Source organism: Prinia subflava, chromosome 14 (assembly GCF_021018805.1).
Source record: "Prinia subflava isolate CZ2003 ecotype Zambia chromosome 14, Cam_Psub_1.2, whole genome shotgun sequence".
Classification (NCBI taxonomy): domain Eukaryota; kingdom Metazoa; phylum Chordata; class Aves; order Passeriformes; family Cisticolidae; genus Prinia; species Prinia subflava.
In genome coordinates, this window is record NC_086260.1 from 1,762,550 (window position 1) to 1,787,273 (window position 24,724).

At 45.7% G+C, this 24,724-nt stretch overlaps 1 protein-coding gene across 2 annotated transcripts in view; it reads right to left on the minus strand.

The window, feature by feature from the left end:
- Window positions 1–24,724, minus strand: part of LOC134558068 (contactin-4) — a 255,592-nt gene that overhangs the window by 66,332 nt on the left and 164,536 nt on the right. For both annotated transcript variants that reach the window (XM_063411534.1, XM_063411533.1), the window contains exons 6-7: window positions 16,817–16,912; window positions 746–949 (exon numbers count right to left, since the gene is read on the minus strand). In XM_063411534.1, coding sequence (XP_063267604.1) covers window positions 746–949; window positions 16,817–16,912 — 300 coding nt within the window. The remainder of the gene's footprint in view (window positions 1–745; window positions 950–16,816; window positions 16,913–24,724) is intronic.

Genomic DNA, 24,724 nt, shown 5'->3' on the forward strand with positions numbered 1-24,724 from the left:
TTTGGCCAACTCCCGCTGGGTATTACTTTTGCAGTTATTTTCTTTGTAATCATTGCCTGACTTTGAGAGTTGCTCCAGTTGTGGGAAGAGCAACTTCCAGAGATGCTCCAGGGTGGGAAGAGCAACTTCCAGAGTTGCTTCCAGGTGGGAAGAGCAACTTCCAGAGTTGCTTCAGTGGTGGGAAGAGCAACTTCCAGAGTTGCTCCAGGGTGGGAAGAGCAACTTCCAGAGTTGCTCCAGGGTGGGAAGAACAACTTCCAGAGTTGCTTCAGTGGTGGGAAGAGCAACTTCCAGAGTTGCTTCCAGGTGGGAAGAACAACTTCCAGAGTTGCTTCCAGGTGGGAAGAACAACTTCCAGAGTTGCTTCCAGGTGGGAAGAGCAACTTCCAGAGTTGCTCCAGGGTGGGAAGAGCAACTTCCAGAGTTGCTTCCAGGTGGGAAGAGCAACTTCCAGAGTTGCTTCCAGGTGGGAAGAGCAACTTCCAGAGTTGCTTCCAGGTGGGAAGAGCAACTTCCAGAGTTGCTACAGGGTGGGAAGAGCAACTTCCAGAGTTGCTCCGGTGGTGGGAAGAGCAACTTTAGCTGTCCATGACTTTGAGCCACAGCTCCAGCACCACTGCAAGGGGTAAAACCACGAGGGGGAAAACCGTTGACTCCAACATCAACATTTCAAGCCATTTGGAATTTCTGGGTGGCACCAGCCACACAAAGCTCGACAAAGGACAGGCTGGGGGGGGGGTCCTACCGTCGTTCCTGAGCACGAGGGGCGTGGGTGGCCCCAGGACCCTGCTGTTGGTCACGGTGTTGGTCACCACGCAGGTGTAGTTGCCCGCGTCCGACGCCTCCACCTTGGCGATGTAGAGGTTGCCGGTCTCCTGCGACACGAAGCGCCGGCTGTCCTGGTGCACGAAGGACGGGTACTCGTTGAAGATCCAGGCGTAGGTCAGCTCTGCAAGCACAAGGGGCACGCTGTGAGCAGGGAAAGCTGGAGATATCACAGCCCATGGAGTGAGCCCCGTGGCTGTGATGCACCTTTGGTTTTTACCTCTTTATCGTCTTTATATTCTCTGACACCCTTTTGGTTTTTACCTCTTTATTTTCTCTATATTCTCTGACAACCTTTTGGTTTTTACCTCTTTATTGTCTCTGTATTCTCTGACACCCTTCTGGTTTTTACCTCTTTATCGTCTCTATATTCTCTGACACCCTTCTGGTTTTTACCTGTTTATCCTCTCTATATTCTCTGACACCCTTTTGGTTTTTACCTCTATTGTCTCTATATTCTCTGACACCCTTTTGGTTTTTATCTCTTTATCGTCTCTATATTCTCTGACTCCCTTTTGGTTTTTACCTGTTTATGTTCTCTATGTTCTCTGACACCATTTTGGTTTTTATCTCTTTATTTTCTCTATATTCTCTGACACCCTTTTGGTTTTTACCTCTTTATCGTCTCTATATTTTCTAACGCCCCTTTGGTTTTTCTCTTTTCTCTTTTTTTTTTTCTTTTGATGCCCTAAGTTTTAGCTTTCGCATTTTTCAGATTCTTCACTGCATTGGGATATAACTCTGAACTTCATTTAAAGTGTTAGCCAGTTCTCCTCACAGCTCAGTCAGACAGAACAATCCTTTTCCAGCCCCAGAACCAAGGGCACTGTTACAGCTTCAGGCCCAAAAAGTACAAACAGAATTGAGGAGAGCAATCTGGGAGGATGGGACTTCATCACCTGAAGCTGTAATTGGACAATTAACCCCAATATGGAAATGGACCAAAACTTACAAAAGTGTGAAAACTCCTCAGTCAGGGTCCATCTTGGGTAGCCCTGGTCAGACTCTTGTCCTGCCCAAGGTGTATTTTAAGGTCTTTTAATAAATCCCTACTTGATTCTTTTAACCCTGTCCAGCCTCTGTCCCAGGTAGCCTCTTCAGGCATCACTTTCATATATTCTTGATGCCATTTTGGTTTTTACCTTTTTTTCTTTTCTATATTCTCTGATGCTGTTTTGGTTTTTACTTTTTTTTTCTTCTCTATATTCTCTGTATTCTCTGCACATGTTATTTGTAGCTTTTTTTCGTAGCTTAGCTTCAACATTTTCCTAGGCAGAAAGGCAAAACAAACTCCAGGATCCCTGTGCTGTCTCATTTCTCCTTAGAAACCAAGGCTGAAAATTGCTTTTTCGAGACACAGTTTTGTACACAGGGCCTGGATCTCGTCTGAGGGGAGAGAATTTGGAAGGTGCCAGAACTGGGGGGATTAATTCACCAGGCAGGTTCCTAATTGGGGCGTTCTTGTCAGATATGCCAATCTGCAGAATCCATAAAAATCGCACATAAATCATGAGCAGGGTGCATCCTCAGCGCTCTCCACCTGATGAAATTGTGCACCTAAGGATCCCTACACAAAGGTGCCCCTTTCATCACCCTGCCTGTGTCTGGCTCATGTTTTTAGGACCAGGAAAAAAGGCATCACTACAAATGCAAATTTCCAGCTGTGGCGCTTCACGGATCCGATATTCCTGTCACCCCTTCAGCTTCATCCAGAATAAAATGCATTTCACAGGAATCTCACCTTTCTGTCACCAACATCGCAGCCTGCCCACGGCTCTGCTTTCATCCTCACTAATTAATTTTTTCCCCCCTTAAAGGCAGTTGTGAGGAGGATCTGCCGAGTGGTGCTATCACCCACTGGATGCTTTATTCCTCGGGAATTTCTGAATCAGCAGAAAACCCAACACCAAACTAAGCAGCTATAATCTTCTCTGTGACTAATTAGACAGGGCTCTGTGTTTTATAAGGCGTCTCTGGAAGTTATTTGAGCCATAAAGAAGAAGGGAGAGATGTTTTAGAGGCTGTGAGTGAGGTTAATGCAGCCTAACCCTGTTATATCCGCCTGAGCCAAATGCCCAAACACTCTCAAAGAGCCTGGAGTGGATACAAGACTGCTGCAGTTTTCTAAGGGAACACTAATTATACTAAAAATCATATTCTTATTTTAATACTCTAATGAGTTGTGGCTCTAATTGACCTCAACTACTATTAGGTACTTTGGAAAATATATTCTGCCCTCACATCCCCCTGTTCCCAGCCAGAAGAGGCTGAACGCAGCCTTTTGGCCTTTATTTATTTATTTGCAACAACAAGACTCGAAAATGCCTGCTTAGACTTTTAGGAAGGTATGATAATTCTGTTTATGAGGGAATATCTAATCATCATATTTACACATGTGCATCTCATTAGAAGGAACCTCATGCTGATGTCAAGAGGATACTCAGAGCAAACAAGGCACCACTTCTCAGCCAGCTTATTATTTTCTGCAAGTAGTTAAGTTTGTTGGTTGTTTTGTTGTTTTTTTTTAATTTACTCTCAGTGAACAATTATCTTGCTCCTCCAGAAGCAGCCAGCACCAAGGCAAATAAACATCCCTGCCCTGGGATGCACAGAGGTGTTGAAATTGGAGTGACTCTTCACACACAAGGTTTCCACCAGAGCCCCCTGAGCTCTGCAGTTCTGCTCTGACTAGAAATGGTGAACTGACCACAGAAAAACTGTGGGGAGGGAATTCCTGCATCAATTCCTGTCTCCCCATCCTCCCCCAGGAGGTCTCGTAGGTCTAATCACACCCCAGAAACAACTCCTGCTTTTCTCTGCCAGCCAGTATCACTCTAATTGCTAAACCCCTCTAATTTCCAGGGTAAATGTTTTCATTGTAGTCTACGGCTCTGTGCTTGTGGCCTAATGATCCCTTTGGCTTGAGGAGTTCTCATCTCTTTGCTGGTGAGAGCCATCGAGAGCCCTTGTGCTGGCATTTTCAAGACTTTCCAACCCTGTAATTGTTGTAGGAGCTTTTCCTGGGCTCTGCCTCAGTTAAAAAGTCTGGGATAATTCTGTCATTGGAGCCGAGGGCCAGGTTGGAAGCCCTGGGTTAGCAGGGCACAGGAGGCTGTGCAAGAGGAGGAGGTCTGATCAAAGACAGAAACAAATGGATGAGCTGGGATCCCTCCAAAATCCTGGAAGGAACTAAAAGAGACCCATTTCTAGAGGGCAAAACATCAAACCTCCCCCAAAGCCACCTTCAAACTCTGTTAATTTGGCTGCATAACACTGAAGAACACAGTAAAGATCTGAATGTGCAGCTCTGCCTTCCCATCAATGCCAGAGAGATCCAAGTGACACAGAACTGGGAATCAGGAGCAGTCCATTATTGCTCTGTAACATTTAAATATATTTAAAACACATTGCTATATAATATTTAAGGGTTGGAAGCCCTGGGTTAGCAGGGCACAGGAGGCTGTGCAAGAGGAGGAGGTCTGATCAAAGAGAAAAACAAACTGATGAGCTGGGATCCCTCCAAAATGAGGAACCCAGCACAGGGGGACTGAAGAACACACATAAACCTCCCCCAAAGCCACCTTCAAACTCTTAATTTGGCTGCATAACACTGAGGAACACAGTAAAGATCTGAAGGTGCAGCTCTGCCTTCCCGTCAATGCCAGAGAGATGCATCTGCCCAAATGACACAGAACTGGATCAGGAGCAGTCCTGCTCTGTAACATTTAAATATATTTAAAATACATTGCTATGTAATATTTAAGGGTTGGAAGCCCTGGGTTAGCAGGGCAGAGGAGGCTGTGCAAGAGGAGGAGGTCTGATCAAAGAGAAAAACAAACGGATGAGCTGGGATCCCTCCAAAATGAGGAACCCAGCACAGGGGGACTGAAGAACACCCATTGCTAGAGGGCAAAACATTGAAATCTTCCCAAAGCCACCTTCAAACTCTTAATTTGGCTGCATAACACTGAGGAACACAGTAAAGATCTGAAGGTGCAGCTCTGCCTTCCCGTCAATGCCAGAGAGATGCAGCTGCCCAAGTGACACAGAACTGGGAATCAGGAGCAGTCCTGCTCTGTTACATTTAAAACATTTAAAACCTTTCTCTCTCCCTCTCAAACACCATAGGACTCATGGAATATCGAGCCCAGGGAGCAGCAAGGACTGGAGCATCCCTAAGTGCATCTGCTCGTGTAGCAACATGTAAATAAACACTCCCTCCAAATGCCTTTGATTTCCTGAGGGATCCTGGTGCAATATTTATGGCTTCTCCAACTTGACGGGTTCCTTTTGATAAGGTCTCCTTCTCTAATTGCTCTGGAAGTGACAGGCAGCTCACATCCCACAGGCAATTTGTAACTCCTGTGCAAACAAACACTTCCAACACAGCCCGAGGTGGCTCCTGGTGATGGAAACGTCTCCCAAAGTCACCAACACGGAGCCTTGGAGCACAAGGAATCAGCAGCAAAGGGCAATCCACAGTTTTGTAATCACACATTAGGCTCTAATTCCTAATTCCTAATTTATTACAAACTTCTGTCTAATTTGGGGCCCTTTTCTTGTGATCTTTGCCTGATTTCCCACTCTTTTCACTTCCCCTTTAAAGCAGATTCAAGCAGGTCCTGTGAACCTGAGCTGTATTCTCAACTTGCTTACTAAAATCTGCCAGCTGCTTGTAGGGGAATAGTCATAATTCAAATGTCATAATTCCAAATTTCACTGTGATTTGATTGAGCAATCAACACCCATAACCTTGTGAATCACAAAATGTGAGCAGAGAGGGAAGCTCCAAGAGCCACAAGACCTTGGCAGAGTGCTCTGGGGAAAAGGAAAAAAGGGAATTATCCGGGAAAGACAAACCCCTGGCACAACACTTCATAGTCATGGCCCTACCCAACCCTCCCAGGCTCCTCTCCACACACACCAGTCCTCTGCAATTCCTGGAGTTTTAACAATTTTCCTCTTTCACAGTTTTATTTTAATGTTAAAGCCGCATGAATTATGCACTGCCCCTTTTTTGTGGGCCTACAGACCCTACTGCCCTGCCAGCACCACTGGATCAATTTTTTATCTCCCAGTCTTAAATAATTGCAGAACAATTTAAGGAAATCAGCCTGGACAGAAGTATCACCTGCTAATTCTCCCTTTGAGCCTGAGCTCTGTTGCCCAGCTACATCACACCACAGCCCTGGGCCTCCAATGCAGGTTTTAATAAAGAGAATGATAAATAATGAACAAGATTAATCTAAAGTTAATAAAACACGTTTGGATGAACCCTCAGCTATGCCAGATCCGAGGCCACAGTTACTCAGCAGCCAGGCAGCAGAGAGATGTGCTATCAGAAGTTTAAAAGAATGAGAAAAATGCACAAACTACCCAATTTCTGTGTTAGATTAATTCTCACAGCAATTTTCAGTGCTGAGTTTGCCTCCCAGCCTCTCGACTGCCCAGGTCTGGGTAATTAAAAGGACAAGAGGTGTTCATTACCTGAAGCCTAATCAATAACCCCTGTATCTTCTGCATCTGCAGCTTGTGGGTGTCTAAACCAGTTAAATATTTGCTGCCTGGCCTGGCTTATCTCTCGCAGGCAGGCTCCAGCCCCGTGGATGGCAGTGAGCACCAACGATGATTGCACTGTGCCAGCAGCAGTCTGGACCCAAAAGGACAAAAATCAACACAAATCTTCATCTGTGCTGGGTAGAAAACACTTTGAGATGAGGCCCTGCACTGGGGCATTTACTCCAGGTAAATCCCAGAACTATTTCAGCAGCATCTGCTGGGCACAGACACCCTCCCATCCAGCACAGCCTGGCTGCTTTGGGGAGAAACCTGATGGGTTTTGTCTGAAAAGCTTTTAAAACTCATCTTACAGACATTTACAGCCAGTCTGGACTGGAAAGAAAACCCACCCAGCAACCCCAGCTGTGTTTGTCATTCTGACACCTCCTGAAGCAGGTTTGGTGCTCACTGGAGATGAACCTCACCCAGGATTAGACTGGATGCCACCTTCAAGCCCTTCTCATTTCAAATGAAGGTTTTGGAGTCAGGCTCACCCCAGCAGGGATCAGCTGGGTGAAGCTCTCTCTTTCTAAGTTCATTTCAATGAGGAAATTCTGGTGTTAAAAAAGGAATAATGGCTTGATAAGGTCCAGAGAGTGGCATCAACACCTTTGCAAGGAAACACTCATGTTCACCTGCCAGGCAGGGATAAAGCATCCCTGTGACACAGGGAAACAGCAGAGATCAGCCAGAGAAAAAGAGAAAAAGGAGGCTGGGCTGAGGCTGCTAATTACTTATAAGCAATCATCAAAGGAGAATAAAAACACGGGAAGCTGGGCACATGTAAAAGTGATGCCTACACTGAATTTAAATTCTGCTCTGGCTTTGTGCTGGGAGAGATTCAGTCACTGCTGATGTTCTCCAGGCTTGTGTTACATAAAGTGCTCCACACATCACCTGAAGGAATGACTCACAGATTTAATCCATCAGTTTGTTTTCTGTTTAAAGTCACTGAGAGTTAGCCTAAAAATCCTTTTTTGTGTGTGCACTTGCTTCAGAAAAGCTAAAGGTCCCTGGGCTTGTTTTAAAACATATTTCAATGTGACCTGGCTAATCCTTTAATACCAGCTTTCACTACCTTTGATCTGTAGTTGTAAGAGATTAGATCAAACCTCTAAAAAAAAAAAAAAAAGCTGGTTGCAGAGGAATTTTCTTACTGCAATGAATTAAAATTATGATCAACTCCAAGGGTGAAATACCTGCCCAAACAGCCTGAGGGGGGTATGGCCTGCAGGGCACTTGCCTGGAGCACACAGGAAAAAACCATTCTCTTCATTTATCTGATAGATAATCAGTGTTTAGATAAAGTCCTTTGATATCTACCAGCTGAAAACATCATCGTGGTGGCACACTTATTACATTTAAACACATCCTGGTGGCATTTTTGGGCACTCCACGTGCATGGGGTGACAGAAAATGCCCAAATCAACACCACATTGATTTTTCAATGATAAAAACAATTGGCCCCCTAGGAATGGGGGCTCCCACAGGCAGGACCTCTGACTTGGACACAGCAGGATGTGCACCCACGGGTGCGGGACCCCACAGGACCCAGCAGTGCTGTGCTGTGTCCCTGCCCACGCTCTGCATCCCCGGCTGCTCCCCAGGGTCTGCACAGGCCAGCACAGCTGGGTGTGGAGGGGAAGGGTTAGCAGGGCCTGGGAGCAGGGCTCTGATCTCTAATTTAGTCCATAAAGACATCACGAGGCGTTACAACTCCCGATAAATGCTATTGACTGGGTTCTGTCAGACAGATTTCACTCATCTTCAGCCAAAGCCTGCCAGCCCTACCCCCTCCCAATCCCATTTCAATCTTCATTTAGTGCTGACTGCAACCAAACAGGGAATAAACCACACCACTGGCTCGCAGATGATTTCCTTTTAAAGATGTCACGAGCTGTCACTGATAAATAAAAACTCCATTAACGTCATGTCCCTCGTTATTTCTCTGTTTCCAAGGTCTTTAGTGGAGGGCTGAGCCTCTTCCCTTCCAGTCACAGACCCCAGAGCTCCTCCTGTGTCCACACCACCCACCTGGGGCACAAAAAAGGAATATTGGGGCGTGCTGACTCTGCAGGTGACAAGGGACACGTGCCAGCTGAAAATCTGGGTCTAAATGCCCTGGCCAATGTCTGCTCTTGACCAAACTCCTATTTTCTTGCACCTCAAAATCCATCCCAGCTGAAATGAGGCAGATCACATTCACGACCTCAGGTGCTTAAATGAGTGTAAATCTATGATGAGCTTGGCATTTGTGCTGTTAGAAATATTTGTAATTTCACAAATCTCTCAATTAAGAGAGCGCTGCGTGTTCCCTGTGCTGTCAGAAATATCAAGCCAAAGCACTCCCAAATTAGAGGAGAATTTATCCTTATCCCTCATCCTCAAATATGTTGATAAACTTGTGCACAGACTGAATCAGCAGTTTGAGAGAAAGGATTATGTCAGATTAATTTTAATCTAATCCATTTCTATCTCCTGAGAAGCTTTTTACTTCTTGCTTTTAATAATTTAAACGGTGACTGTGGCAGAGCATAAAATATAAATGATGGGAGATGCACTTTAAATGGAAGTTACCATTCTCAATCACTTTTTATTTAAATGAGAGTTTCATATGCTTGATTTTAAGTTTAATGAACCCCATTTCTGCTGAACTGTAATAATCTCCATCACATGGAACCAGACACAGACGAATTACAGAAAGCCAGTGTGTGACTCACCTACTCCCTGTGATGGAAAGAGACACCTGGAGGGAAACTGGGGCTGAATTTTGAGGGATTTTTATTTTTTTTTGGCAGAAATGCTGCCAGGCTGCTCAGATCCAGCTTTCAGGAGCAGGAGACAAACTGCAGGAGCTGGAAGCTTTGGGAAGTTGTTTTCTGGATCTTGGCCTGAGATCAATCACTCAGAGGCTTTTTGAGGCCAACTGTTCATGCTCTGGAAAACTTTTGGATGTTTGAGCATGGGACCTTTCCTGCTGTTTGGGGACACGGCAGTCACCATTAAGAGGGAAAGCTGGCAGCAGATTCAGGTATTTTTGATGCTGCATCCTTTGCTCTCCTCCATCTCCCACACATCTCCAGCACTCACCCTGCATCCCCCCTCCTGGGAAATCCTGCTGGAATTTCACGTGTTCCCCTTCCAGGAAAGTCAGCTGTGAGCTGTGGAGCCCCAGCTCTTGGGAACCCCACCTTGCTGGGGCATTTTCCTGTTTGTTTGGGAACTGAGCCTCCCCTCTGTGCTCCCCTGCCCCCTCCAAGCAGAAATATCCACGGAAAACAAAGTTTAAACACCTGCCCCACAAGCCAGGGAGGTTTGCGACACCTCCTGGTGCTCCAGGTCTGCCAACACCAACCCAACACCACAGTCAGAAACACCAAATCCATCACTGACTGTGCCCAGTGGAAAAAGATTTCCCTGCCTCTTTTCCCTTTGCTTTTCCCAGCCCTGAGGGAGAGTTTACCCGCTCATATTTTCCCTCCAGCCTCGGGAGTGACCCGTGACAGGCTGCTCAGGAGCCCTGCAGCACTCTGACAAATAGCTGAACCAACTTCCAACCAGCTTAGCAGATTTTTTGCTTGGTTTCCTGGAGAAATGGAACTTTTACAGCCACGGTGCCCACCCATGCGAGGCTCCTCTCTAAATTAGCTTCTCACTAATTGGAACCAAATCTGACCAAGCAGCAAAGGCTTCCAAAGACATTAAGACAGGAGAGAAAGAGCAGAAACTATCAATCCCTAATAGGGAGTAACAGGGGGAGCTCAGCCCTTTGACAACCTGCCTGGCAAGGGGGAGCTGGGAACACAGGCTCTGTAAAATTCACATTTCTCCAGAGTTCTGGGCACCCCACACTGAAAGAAACAGGAAAATAAAGGCTGAATATTAAAGTTGCTGTAGTGGAGTGAGGACATTAAATGCTCCAGGATTCCTGCAATGCTCCGTTCCCTGATCATGGTATAAAAATGCCCGATAATTCCCTTTTTCCCCCTGCACTGTTCCCATTTTCCCCAGGTTTGCTCCCCTTCCTCTTTGCACTGCGTGGTGGGGGCTGTACAAACACAGGGGAACATGGGAATTTGTGGGATGGATTATTTACAAGATAAACCCCTCAAACCTTCATCCCACCCATCAGCCACCCCGCAAACCAAAAGATCCTGACTGCTCCCAGCCCATGAAGTGTCCACCACCCCTTAAAAAAAATAAATAAATAAAAGGAGAGGAAAAGTGAGCAGCCACTCATGATTTCTGTGCCCAGGAGTGGTTTCAGCAGCTCTGGAATCAGTAAAGTGCTCTCTGCAAACTCCTCGGGTGTCCACACTCCACCACCGCCCTTGCAGCATGAAAGGCTGAGATGGAATCAGAATTCCATCTCCTCTGTCAATTGCTAAAATTTAGTCAGTTCTACTTGATTAAGCTGTGCAACAGAACTAAAAGTTCTCCTGGATACCGGCAGGGCAAAAAAAGCAGGAGAGAATGAGAAAACCTGAACGCATCCAATCTGTGAGAAGATGTGGGGATAATTCTCTGTCAACATCTCAGCTCCCAGACAGGGATGTGTTTCCATCCATGGCTGTGTTTCCATCAGGAGTGATGGCATCAGATAGGAAAGAATTATGGGAACAACTGAGCTTTGATGAATCTGCTCCTCTCCGGGAAGATGGAATTTTCCAAGTGCATTGAGAACCTGGGCACTGCAGAGACAGAAAACTGATTTTCCTTGAGATCCTGCCTTTGTTCACTCAAGGGGACACGGCTCCCAGATGCCCAAGAAGGTCAAAAAGGAACAGAGGGATGAACTATGTGAGAAACTGAGGCTTGGAGAGAGAAATTATTGGGCAGAAACAGTTCCAGGGTCAGCAGGAACTCTGAGGCCCTCAGCAAGTGGCAGGAGAAGACACATCCTGTAGGGACACCAGCGCGTTCCCACCTGAGCACTCTGTTATTTAAAAAAGCCATCAGCTGCTTTATCTCTTGCCCAGATTACTGAGGGAGATTAGGAGGGAGACCAGATGTGCTCCAGCTGTGGTGAGGGGTGCAATGGGCCAAGCACAGAGAGGTCTCAGAACAGGACACACTGCCAGGGAATGCAAGAGAACACAGAATTCAGATTATCAAGTGATTGAGAGATCATTTCCAGCAGCCCTGTGTGTACATTCAGCATTTCTCACAGCTCTCGCAGAGCTCCATCTCCACAGGCTTTTCCCACGAGGGCTGGAAGGCAAATGTCATGAGAACGTGGTTATAGATCTTTCTAAAGATGAACCACGAGAAACTCGCAGGAAGGGGGGTGAGAGAAATCCTAAAGACAAGTTCATTTATCTTCCCACAGAAGGGAGGGGAAGGATTTCCAGACCCGTTTGTTCTGTGTGAGGAAGGCTGTGCTACCAGCCTGACAAGGAGAAAATCCCTTCCAGGACTGTATTTTTTTAGCCTCTGGACTCACAAGGAAATGCCAGCGATGCTAGAAGGAATTTGAAACCTGTAGTTGTTAAAATATTAACTAACCCTGCACTGACTATCAAATAAATCTAATAAAAGTGGCAGTGAAACGACTCAGCTCCCACAAAGTTAAATGAAAAGAACTATTTGGCACAAAAGAATATTTTCTCTTAAAACTTGGAGATAAAGTTAAAAGGACAGTGACCTCCAAATACTTCCCAGCCATATCTCCTTTAGAACTTAGATTCAGAGCCCTGAGAAACACAAGCGAGTGTTTGCTTTGGATTTGGGAGCTTTTTGTTTGTTTGCTTGTTTCAATTAAATTTATCTCAACAAGAAATGCATCTTGCCAAATTTGATTAACAATACTGAAAAAAGCAAACAAGGAAAGGTGTTTCCCCTGCAGAGCTCCTCAGGAGGAAAGCATTTCCACTAAGAGCTTATCTTGAACACTGTTGTGCACTTTGAAACGCTTTATGGGTTCTAAACAGCTTAAAAGTACAACAGAATGAAAAAACAAAGCCTATTTTGGTGGTATTTTTCCTGGTTTGGCTCAAAATGCTGCCGGTGGTCAAGGAAGGGGATTCTTCCCCCCTGCTCTGCTCTTGTGCCAGTTCACCAGGAGGAAGGCCCAAGGACAGGGCTGGATGGGATATTGGGCAGGAATTCCTCCCTGGGAGGGTGGGGAATTGGCACAGGGTGCCCAGAGCAGCTGTGGCTGCCCCTGGATCCCTGGCAGTGCCCCAGGTTGGACACTGGGGCTGGAGCAGCCTGGGACAGTGGGAGGTGTCCCTGCCATGGCAGGGGTGGCACTGGGTGCTCCATCCCACCCAAACCATTCTGTGGTTCAATGTTGATCTCACAGGGCTCTGAAAATACAAAGAAAACACAGAGCTTTGTCTTCTGGTATCCAAATTCTAGAACTCATCCTAGGACAGGCTGAGGTCCCTAAATGAGTCTCAACAAAGAGGTGACAGAAGCTCTCTGATGCCCCTCCAGTGTCCAAACCCATTTCTGGGACTCCATCACTGGGGACTGCCCAGTTCATGCTGTGGCCACCGTGAGGTCCCTGGTGCTCTGCACCAACACCAAAACCAAACCTGAGCTACACACAGACTTTCAGGATTTCTGACTGTGTCCACTTAAACACAACCCCAGCTCATCGTGCTGTTACCCAGGCCCCAGTGCCACGTTCCCAGAGCAATATTTACCCTTCAGCCATTTCTCCTGTGGAGTTTCAGAGTGGAATGGTCGACACAAGACCATTGTTGGGCTTTTGATTAAACAAGCTGCAGAAATAACGAGGGAAGACCCTTCGCACGCAGGGTAATTAGCTCAGAAAAATCCTAGCAACCAAGGCAGATTTCTACCAGTCCGTTAGGAACAAATGAAAAAGGAAAATAAAAGGAGAGGAAAAGAACTGGAACTTCTGACAGACAAAGGGGTCATCAATATGGCAGGACTGGCCTCGGGGGGTTGGGAATCCACGGCCGCAGGCGCGGAAAACGCGACAGAACCAAATGTTTGATTTGCATTTATTCCGCTCTCCAGCCCAGCCACTTCCCGAGCCGCAGATGAACATTTATTTTCCAAACCCCCAGCACTCAGCATGCACTCCATCAGGGGAGGCCATCACATCATTATGCTGCTTAACAGAATGTACCAGCACAAGGCAGTGACCTGACAAACAGCGGCTCCCCGCCGCACGGAGCGCGCTCCGTCTCCATTTGGGGTCTGGGGGGAGCTGAGAGCCCTGTGCTTGAATTTCCAGCTCATTTCTAACCCAAAAATTGGGACAATGCATGGCAATGCCCAAATTGTCCTGTGCGAGCTGTGCACAGCGCATTTGTTGATGCTGAAAGGGCTTGTTCATCATTTGGGCTCATTTTCGGGATGAATTTCCTGTAACGTCTGAACAATGGGAAGCTCCTTACTGGGCATCATTAACAAGAAAAAATAAAAAGAAAGCCTCAACAACTAATGTATGTAGGCCAACATAACTTCACTTTTAGCTGACAGCTCCTCAAAAATGGATATTTCCAAGTGGCAAAGTATCAGAGTGAACCACAGCTGGAAGGTTAATGGTCTGGATGCTGATCAGTATCTTTTTAATAAAGTCACAATTTTTAAGCCCAAGACAACCAGTGACACAATGGCTGACAGGAAATAATCCCTTCTAATTTACTAGAATTTAATCTAATTTACTGCTAATTTTTCTGCTCCCCAATCTCAGCACCTGGCCAGGATGTTTTTCTGAGCCTTCTACTGTTCCAGTGAATACCCTCATCAGCAAAGCAACAGCAGTGCTCAGATTGAATAGTTTTGCCTTTTTAAATTATTTTTTTCAGATTTCATTTTCAATGCACATATTAAGTAAAAGAAATAATCCCACAGTTAGTCCTGTATTTCAGCAGTGGTCATTAACACCATCAAGCACTTTCTGCAAGGATGATGAAGTTGGGTTCGCTGCCCTAATCAGATTCTAAAATAAATAATGGTGTTTTCTCCTCTTATTACCACTGGCTCTTCCAAAGAGCTGGATTATTTTTCACCTCTAAACTGAAGAGGTTTTTGCTGTTGCACCACAAACCCTTGCAGTGTTGCACCGGGGGGCTGGAAGGAGCTGATCCCTGCAGCTCTGCTGTGCCAAAACCCCTGGGCCCTGGGGATGGGGCTGCCCACGGAGCTCTCCTGGTGAGCAGCAGCTCCCCCTGACACCTGATATTCCTCCCGAACCTCCCTCTGCCTCCTCGGGGCAGGAGAAGGCTCTGGGCTTGTGCAGTGGCTGCCACAGACCCAAGGGCTTCCAGCACATTTGGCTGATGGAAATATGATGATCACCAAAAGCATTAATTTGCAGTTGTGACTTTCAAAACTCATCTTGCTTCTAACCTTGGGAAGGAGGAAAAGTAAAAGAAAATGTTGCCACAGAGCAGATTAATTCCTGCAGAACAAGTGCTCTGAATTAAGCTGTTTTGAGTTTGCTGTGAACTCTTTCTGTGCAAGCTCAGAAAACAAGCAGTGACACCAGCCCAGCTCACTTACAGAGCTGTGACAGTGTCAGTTCACACTAATTGTGGCTCTGGCTACAATTAGGATAATTTTCTGGCTGCAGTAGAGCAGGTCATGGGGGAAGTCATCTCTCACCCAAATGATTGAGGGGAATTATTCCCAGAAATGTTCTCCCCTCCTGGTCAGCACACGAGGCTCTGTCCCTCTTACTGAACCAAAGCTGGAAATAACACCAGCACCTCCTGCAAATTCAGTTTTTTGTACCACCAGTAAATAAATTTAGACCAAACCTTCTCCTGAACCACCTGAACAACCACTTCTCACTGCTCACACCCCATCTCCACACACGCTGCTCACCCTGCAAGGATTTCCAAGCAGGGAGCCCTGCAGAGCTTTGCTGAGGAGCAGACGAGCACAATTCCTGCAGTTCCCCTGGAGCTCCTGCCCTGGGGGAACGGGAGGCAGCCCTGCTGGCCAGCCGTGTCCCCAGCAGTGCTTGGGGTCAGCCCTGCTGCCTGGGAAGGGTCCAAAGCCCGTGGGCAGCTCTGCCAGCTGGTCACACACGAGCCCACGAGCTCCTCCAGCCTCTGCCCCTCCTGTCTGAGCTCAGCCTAACAGCACATGGTCCAAGGGGCAATTTCCATCCAGCTGATGAGGCTGGACAGACCTCAAAGCAGGACTGCAAATTTCTTTAAAAGGGCACAGATCTGTGCAAGATGTCCTGGCGGGGCTGCAGTGCCTGCTGTGGGTCCTGGTGGGGAGGGACACACACGTGGGGCTGGCTGGGCACACCCAGGGCATCCATCCAGCAGGAATTCTGACAGATCCACTCCCCCTCCAACGCATTTTAAACAGAACAGTGTGACACACATGCAGGAAACCACAAACTGGCACAATTGAAACAATCTGGTGCTAAACTGAAAGAATTGTTTGGTATTTTCTGTTCATGTCACCCTCTTTGAAGCAAACAGCACCCTGTGAGATCTGGACACATCCTGAGTAGCCAGGACACAAAAAAATAGTGCCAGCAGCATTTGAAAAAGAGAAAATAATGGTGCACAAAAGTGGCTCTGTCAGCAAGCTTCACCTTTTAGCAGGACACACACCCAGGCCACAAACCAGAAAGGCTCCACAAGAAGATCTGGTCATGTCTTCAGGATATGAACACATTGCTTCAGTTTCCATCAGTTCATCTCTGAAGTTTATCATTTGTTGGAAAACCCCTTTTTCTGACCCAGAGATGGGGCTCCTGAGAGGCATTTTAAAGACTTTAATTGCATTTTCAGTGTCATGAGAAGGGTGAGACAGTGCAGATGTTACAATTCCTGCCATCACAATCAGAAGGCAAATTATTTCCTAATTCCAATACATTATAAGCGTGTTTTGGCCTATCAGCTTTTGCCACACAATGCTGCTAATGCTCCTAACACCAACCATTTGTGATGGAGTGAATTGTACAAATACACTATTGTGCAAATGGTGCAAACAGACTAGATTATTTTACCCCACATGGTCTTGATACAATGCATCTTTTGCAGTTCTAATTCTCCAAAATATCTGGTCTATTTGCAAGATCATCATCATCTGAAACTCGTTTCTAGTTCCATTTCTCTCTCAACAATGTCTTCTCTATCCCACGGCCTTTCCAAGTCAGCACACCTCATCTCAGAGTTTGCACACAGATGCACAGGACTCTGTGAGCCTTCTGCCAGGCCTTGAGAATCCTCTACAGATCCATTTCCCACAATATTCTGATTAATAAAATGCTCTTTTTCTGCATTTATATGGTTTTCTGCATTTATCCCCCCAGTCACCAGGGCCCCCCAGCACAGCCCCCTCAGCCAGGGCGGCCCTGCCACCACCCTCCCCTGGCAGCTGGGGTCTCCAAACTCCTGAAAACCCTGAGAATCCTCTTCCCTGAGGATGGAAACGCCCCAGTTCACTACCAGGCACCGAAATCAAGAGGAGGAGAGGTCCTTACCCCCGGAGTGGGGCGGGGGCCCACACAGCAGCACCATGCCCTGGCCCTGGCGCACCGACACCGTGCTCCGCGTCCTGGTCTTGAAGTTCTCCAGGTCTGCAGGAGAGAAAGAGCTCGGTTAAAGGCTGACAAAAGGCTTCTCCTCGTGGGAAGCACCACAGGGAAAGGATGAAATAAAGCAAATATCAGCCTGGAGCTGGTGGGGTCTGGGTGGGACGTGGGGCAGCAGGAGCTGAGGAGCAGCAGGAGGATGAGGAAATCCTGCCCAGGCTGGAGAGGGAGGAGATGCTGACCCACCACGGCACAGCTGGAGAGAACCCAGCACCTGTAACACCAGGGGAGGTTTGCTGTACGGATTTAGGAAGAGTTACTGCCTTAAATAAGCAACTCCATGCCCAGCCAGCCTGTTTCCCTGCTGCTGATGCCCTCCCAGCCCACGTGTGGAGACCCTTCCCTCCCCACAGGGAAGCCTCTTGCACCAGCTGCATGTTCAGCCACAGAGTGCCTTAATTCGATTTAATTCCTCCTTCCACCTTTCTTTTTCCTCTCCTCAGGGCCCATGCACTGCACAAACACAGCTCCCTCTGCTCCCCTTCCCCTCTGAGCTCAGGGGACTTGCAGTGAGGCCAGGAGGTGACACTGAGCTGGCACCAGGACTGTCACCAGCAGCTGCCTGGTGGGAGCACCCAGACATGGAATCGCTTTGGCAGCCTCTGATCTTTAACAATTCCCTACATTTCCATTTTTTTTTATCCCCTTGCTTCCAGTGTAGCTGAGCCGTGGTTTGGCAATTACAAACCTGTTGTCAGTGCAGTTGGGAACCAGAGAAAACACAGAGGTGATAAATATTTATCAGCAGGAACTGGTAGGAACATCATTATAAGGTTACAAGGATGGAAAACCAAGCCTTGATTTTTATCCTCTCTTAAAAATGTTTTCTGCACACATACTTAAAAAAATTTAAATGAATAAAATCCAAAGTTGACACTGCTTCATCTTCCTTTTAAGGAATGAAATCTTTATGGGCCTTTCTCTCTTTCTTTTCTGGCTTAGGACAAAAGGAAAACAGAAAAAAAATCAAATTGAGAAAATTTTTCATTCCTAAATTCTATAAAATTTACAAGTTTTTATTTTTTTTTTTTAAATTTTACAGGAACCACTGTACCATTCCTCTGGCCACCTGCCAGTGCACAGATTTTTATATATTTTGACTGCACATGGGCACAAGGCTGGATCCCCTCCTCTCTGTAGACAGCAGCAGCAGGAGTAACAGCCTAAAGCCCAAATAATGCCTGCAGGAATAAATGTGCTACTTTTTACATCAATATTGACATGAAAAGGATTGCTACCAGGAAAAGCAGGCTCTGCTTGGATGAACATCTAGGAAATGCTGGAAGGATGGTCAAAATCAGCAAATAAAGCAGAGCATTCATCACTGCTGCTCGTACTGCAAACCATCAGGCTTTGGGAGTCAGCTCTGCAAAGCCTCCTTCAAATCCAGCTCTGAGCAGAATAACCAGATTAAGGTAATTATAAGAAAGGCTAATGACTCATCAAAGCCTTCAGGGTGATTGTGCCTGTGCCTTCTGAAGGCCACAGATTTGTTTTTACAACACCTAACTTGGAATGAACAATAAAATGGGGAAGATTTTAATAGTGAGGAGTTTTGTTTAGGATCCACCTTGCCATCTTTGAATTGCAGAGTGGGTGGCTCAGCCTTGTGCTGACAACACCACCAAGTTCCACTTCACTTTGTCCTCAAACCTAAAAACCCTGGGTAGCAGAGAAGGATTTTTGGTTTTTATTTTCCCATAAAAAACCCCAAACCCAACAACCAAACCCACAGACCCATCAGATTAAAAGGGAAAACTGAGGAAGAAAATATTAACACTCGCAATTCTGGAGATCACTGTGCTGCCAGCAATTCTCACAATACCAAACCAAGGACTCCAGTGAGCACAGAAAAACATTGTGTGAGCTCCAGTAACCCCAGCATTAGAGAAGGGTTAGTAATTAGCAATTAGTAATGATTTCAGGAGGAGAATACAACAGGGGGGTGTAGCAGGAATGCAGAGAGGTTATTGTGAGCAACAGCTACTCACACCTTTATTTAATGAACGAGTTAAGGTGCCTTTTAAACACTTTGTGGACAGTATCAATTCTAAATCAAGCTGAACAGACCCACAGAAGCAGAAAGTTGCATCTATTATTTAATTTCAGCCGGGTGTATTTAAAAGCAGCTGCATGACTTTGGAAAAGTCACTTCAGCTCTCGGTGACAAAGTTTGCACGTCCCTAAGGACAAGCACTTCAGCTGTGTCTCTCAGAAGAGCTTTAATTAGCTAATATTTGCACAGAACCTTGACATCTGCTTCTGAAATGCACTGGAGTGCAATGCACACACCAACACCCAGCCCTTAATGGGGACTTGAATGGCTTTGCTGGCATAATGAGCTTTTTCTGCAGCCTCCATTAAAGCTCTGCCTTAATGTTCACAATTTGGGCAGGTACCGGGGGGTGAGGCTGGGCTGACACAGATCCCTGTTCCCCCCAAAAATGCTCCAAAGCCCCAGAGGTGCAAGCAGCAGCTGTGAGCCCACCAGCCTCTCACTTTGGGCAGGGTATTAGTGCATGGAATGACCCGTTATGGGGTTTAATAAAAGCTTAAGCAATCTGAAATGATCCACAGCCCCTCCACACTGGGTGCTTTGTCTCAGGAAATGGCATTTGGGAACTTTAATCAACCCCATATAGCTTTGCACAGCAACAATTACCCAAGTTGTCCAGAGTGGTGAAAAATTCCCCCAAATTTTGCCTGCAAAAATCAGTCTTTATAGCAAGGAAGATTCATTTATAAGGAAAACAAAAGGAGCTGCAGCCTTTTCTCCTTCCTTAGCACCTACTTGGGTTTGAGCTTTATGAAATGTGGTAATTCTTTTTCTAAGTGACTCCTAGGCAAGCAAAGTTTTAAAGAAATGCTTCCCAGATGGCACCAAAGGATGAGTAAAAAAACAAAGTCACATCAGCTCCTGCTGGGGGGTCAGGGTAAAATTTGGCCTTGGATTTCTGTATTTACATCCCTCATCATTCCCAGCTCCACTGATGGTCCCAGTGGTGAGACTTCCACCCCAGCAGAGCAGAGCAGCCACACAGCCCCCCTTGGTTCCCCTCAGTGCCTGAAACAACAACAGAAATAATGGAAACAACAGAAATAATGGAAATAAAAGAAATAATGGAAACAACAGAACTCCTGAACTCAGCATGCCCTGGGAACCCGACTGCAACACCAGGAGTTTCCCTCAGGAGCCTGCCAGTCTCAGGGCACTGGGGAGGTGACAGAGATCCCTATTTTTTGTGAAAGCTGAGCTCTGTTTTGCTGGCTTTGTTTGCCTGAGGAGCCTTTCCACGCTTTGCTTTGATTTTTTTTTTCCACACGTGCCTATTTTTAGAACACAAAATGCTTCGTAATTACGCCGGTGCTGCAATTAGGAGAGACCCCTCCGTGCAAGAGCTACTAAAAACCACCCCAAAAAATATTACAGAAAATGAGATGAAGAGTCAATGATGCAAACTGGTGGTGGCAGGTGTCTGCATGTCCTTTAGAAAGGCAATTTCTGTGACTGTATCGTGTGGGAGGCAGCTCTGCTGTGCAGTGCCTTGAATGACACGCTGTCAAAAACTCACCATTAGTGAGCCCTTTGTCACTGAGTTCAGGGGGTTTTTCCTAATGATTAGAAAAGCAGTGTCAGTGCTGTTTTCACCTATTATTCCTGTTTAACTGGTATGAAACGATTTCTGCTTTGACTATATTCCAACAAAAAACGTCCCCACATCAATCACTGCGTTACACATCAATGGGTTTTAATTGCCAGAGAAAAACACGGCTAACAGGCCTAGGAAAATAAAAATGTTAGTGGATTTCGCTTAAAAGTCTTTCTGTTGAGAGTTTTGAAAAGCAAATTTGATATCACATGGTTGATATCACTCAGCTGAGTTGATGGTAAGAGCCAGGAGGCTCCAAAGCACGGGAGCTGCACCCCGAGGGATCATTGCTCCTCCAAAATGAGACACAAAATGAACTTGGGCAGAGGGAATGGGGGTTTGTGCCCAGGAGCAGCACAGGGAGGGAGCAGGGTGGGTGATACCCACACATCCCTGCATCCAACTGGGAGTTACTGGGAGTTACTGGGAATTGGCACTGCCTCAGTGCCATTCCTACAGTCCTAAAAATGAATCTTGGGTTAGGACACTCCACACTTAGAGGAGAAACAAATCCTTGGATCAGCACTTCAGGAGATCTTGTAGCCTGTTTGTATTTTAGGGGGGTTGTGGTTGGTGTTTCACACTGGAGACTTGGTTCTACTTAGAGCACAGGAAAATGGAATGGTTAAAAATGGATCTGATAAATTAGAAAGATAACACACACTCATTGGTGATTTTGGGTATTCTGGAGTGGACAAAACACCACCTTTACTAATATTAAATGAACTTTAAAGCACCCACACAATAGGAAATGATGATATAGGAAAGGTGTAATTAGCTTTTTTATATGTGAAATGCCCAATCCCCTTGGGTACCCAGACACAGCCAAGACACCCAAAGCCAATTTTAAAGCACGACTCAGAGAGATTCACAGATCATAATGGGCTTTGCTTTCTCAATCCCCTTCGATAATTTTAAAATAATCCCAGCAATCTAAAATTTAGGGTGATGTTTAAGGCCATATCCAGTCCTTGAACTGAAGAAATGGGATTATTCCTTTTATTAAAGAGCACACGACTCATCCCAAGGGAATCTGATTAGGCTGGCAATGACATCTCCAACCAAAAACTGATGGAAGGATTGGTCAGATCCTCCTGGTTCAGGCTGAGCAAAGAATCTCCTACTCAGGGACATTTGGATGCCCTCTCCCAAATTATTCTCATCACATTTGCACAGCTCTCCACACACAGCAGATCCCAGGCTCACATCCTGGACAAAACTCACAACCAGGTGCAGGCACTGGCACGATAATCCCACCCCACTGGCTGTTGGCTACAAACTGTGGGCATTTAAATATATATATAAAAATAAGAATATAAAAAAATTATAAAAAATAAGAATATAAAAATATAAAATATATATTAAAAATATAAATATATATATAAAGAATATAAAAATATAAAATATATAAAAATAAGAGTATAAAAATATAAAAATAAGAATATAAAAATATAAAAAATAAGAATATAAAAATATATAAAAACAAAAATACAAAAATATAAAAAATATATAAAAATAAGAATACAAAAATATATAAAACCAGTCTCAGAGAGGGGACCCCAGTGCACCTCAACCCATGTTGGATGTGAGAGGGCAGAGCTTGGAAGAACTCCCAGGAAGGAAGGCTGGCAGCTCTTAACTGGCACCCACAGCACACAAGATTTGATTTTTTTTTTTTGGTATTTATGGCCCCACCAGCCCCAAACGCTGTCTCTACAAAACTGCACCTGATTTTCAGCTGGGTTTCTGCCATCCCTTTCACCAACACACAGAGATGAAGTTCTCCAGGCTGTGTCCTTGCTGCTGTGTCAGGAGTACACGGAGAGCTGTGTGGGCTGGAATAAAACCCCTTTGATACAGAGCTTAATAGAATTCTAGTTTAAGAGCTGGTGTTCTAATGAATAATTTCGAGAGTCACTGATTTGAGAAATAGTTTACAAGTCTGGGGATGAAAGCTTTCTAATTTGACCTTTAGAGCAGAAATTTCACTGGGATTTCTACTTTGCCGAGGAGAAAAGAGAGGAAAAAGAAGTTTTAGAGGTAAATACCTTGGCATTTCTCCCACCCCATCCCCTGTTTTTCCTTGGATTTTATTACTGGACAACTTTAGCACTCACATCTCTGATCTCTCTATCATCTTGGACGTCTCTCTCTGGGTTCTCGTGTTGAGACTGTTTGGATGTTCCCAGGTCTCTCTCACCACCATCTGTTAAAGCCAGAGTGATTTCTGACCCCTCACGGCTGAAATTCCACCTCCCTGAAATTCCACCAAGGTCTGATCCTTGCTCCCCACCAGGCTCAAGTCACCCCAGGGCTTTGCTGCCTCCTTCACACCACTGATCTCACAGAGCTCTTAGAAACTCCTGCAAGGCACCCATTTTTCTTTTCCAAAATCAAACCACTCTCCTCTATGATATTATGAAACAAAACAAAAAAAAAAATCCTCCTTGTCTTCATGTTCCACTTCATAAAAACTGCCTGTTTGCCTTCTTCCGACAGGAAATATTTCAAACATTTATTTTGAAGCAGCTCCTCTGCTTGAGACAAAAATGCTGAGGACTCTGAAAATTTTATTACTTTAATCTAGAAAATCTGGGCAGACATTTCCCCTTGGGTTGACTCGAATGGGGTTATTTCACTCTCAGAAGTTTTTTATCTTTTCCTAGGCTAAAAAAATAAAGAAAAAAAAGAGCTCTGTTTGCACTTTCTTGCAGCACAGACGACTTTGCAGTGGGCAGAGAGCAGAACTTCCAGGGGCACAGGAGGAGTTGTTCTCCTCTTTCAGGTGAGCATTGCAGGTGCCCCATGTGTTCCCCACTCCTTGGGCAGTGACAGGAATGCAAATTCTGACCCAAAATAATGTAAAATACAACAGAAGAGTCACAGAATTCATTAGAGCCCATCCAGTCCCATGGGCAGGGACTCCTTGCACCATCCCAGGGTTCTCCAAGCCCCAAAGTCCAACCTTGGACACTGCCAGGGATCCAGGGACAGCACAGATTTTTCTGGATAACATCACTCAAGCTCACTCTGCAGGAAGTTTCAAATGAGAATTTCCCTTTCCTTGATAAAAACCCAACCAAACCCCACCCCTGAGAGATCCTGGTGCTTCAGGCTCCCTGTGGAAATGCCCATTTTTAGTGCCCAGCAGTGTCTCAGTGCTGCTGTTTTCCCATTCTGTTCCTCTCTTGGGCCCAATGAATAATGAAATGCCAGCCATGCCTGCTGCAGACAGGGAAACAACGCGGGACAACGCTCCACAAACACGTTTAAAGCTCCTCCTGGCTTTGCTTCCCACAGGGAAAACGGGGAAGAAAAAACAAAATAAAGATAAAGCAGCCACTGGGATAAAGTTGTTCTGCACTGCCCTTGCATCCCAACCAGGGAAAAAGAAAATTTCCCTCAGAATCCACCTCTGGCCTTTGCCAAGTCTGTGCTTGGGCCCTGGAACTGCTATTTCCACACATTTAGAGAAAATAAAAAATAAAATTGGTTTGCATTGATACAGAACCCCAGAGGATCATCTAAAGATCATTATTATTTCTTCAGCTGGGCCAAGAGCATTATTTCCCTCACAGACCAGGAGGTTTAGAGGCAGAAGGGGAGGTGTCACAGAAGTTTCCTGATAACAGAGCAAACAACAGAGCTCCTGATTGCTCAGTGCTGTTCTCCAGCCACTGGCCACACAAACCATGAAAACTGATCAGAATCTGCCATGAAAACATAACCCCACAGCTCTGCAGATATTTACTACTCTAAAATCAGCTTTTACAAGATGTTTGGGGGTCCATTTTTAAAAAAAACCACCTACATCATCATTTAGTTTCAAAGAATAAAGCCCCATGAAATATATAAAAAAGAAATATCTGCTTTTTCTATATATTTTTTTTTAATTATTAAAGGAAAAATGAAAAAAAAATATGAAGAGAAATGAGGGAAAATGTCAAGCCTGTGCCTTGCTTTTCCCTGAATTTCTAAAAGTAAGAGAGGAGCTGGGTATTGTGAGTGACCTGTGATCCTCAGCTGGCTCCAACCCCTGCCCCTGCAACACTCCCTGCCCTCTCCAGAGCTCCCTCCAGACAGAAACCAAAACAGAAAACAGCTTCCCAAAGAGCCCTGCAGGCTGAGGAGATCCCCAGCTTTGGGA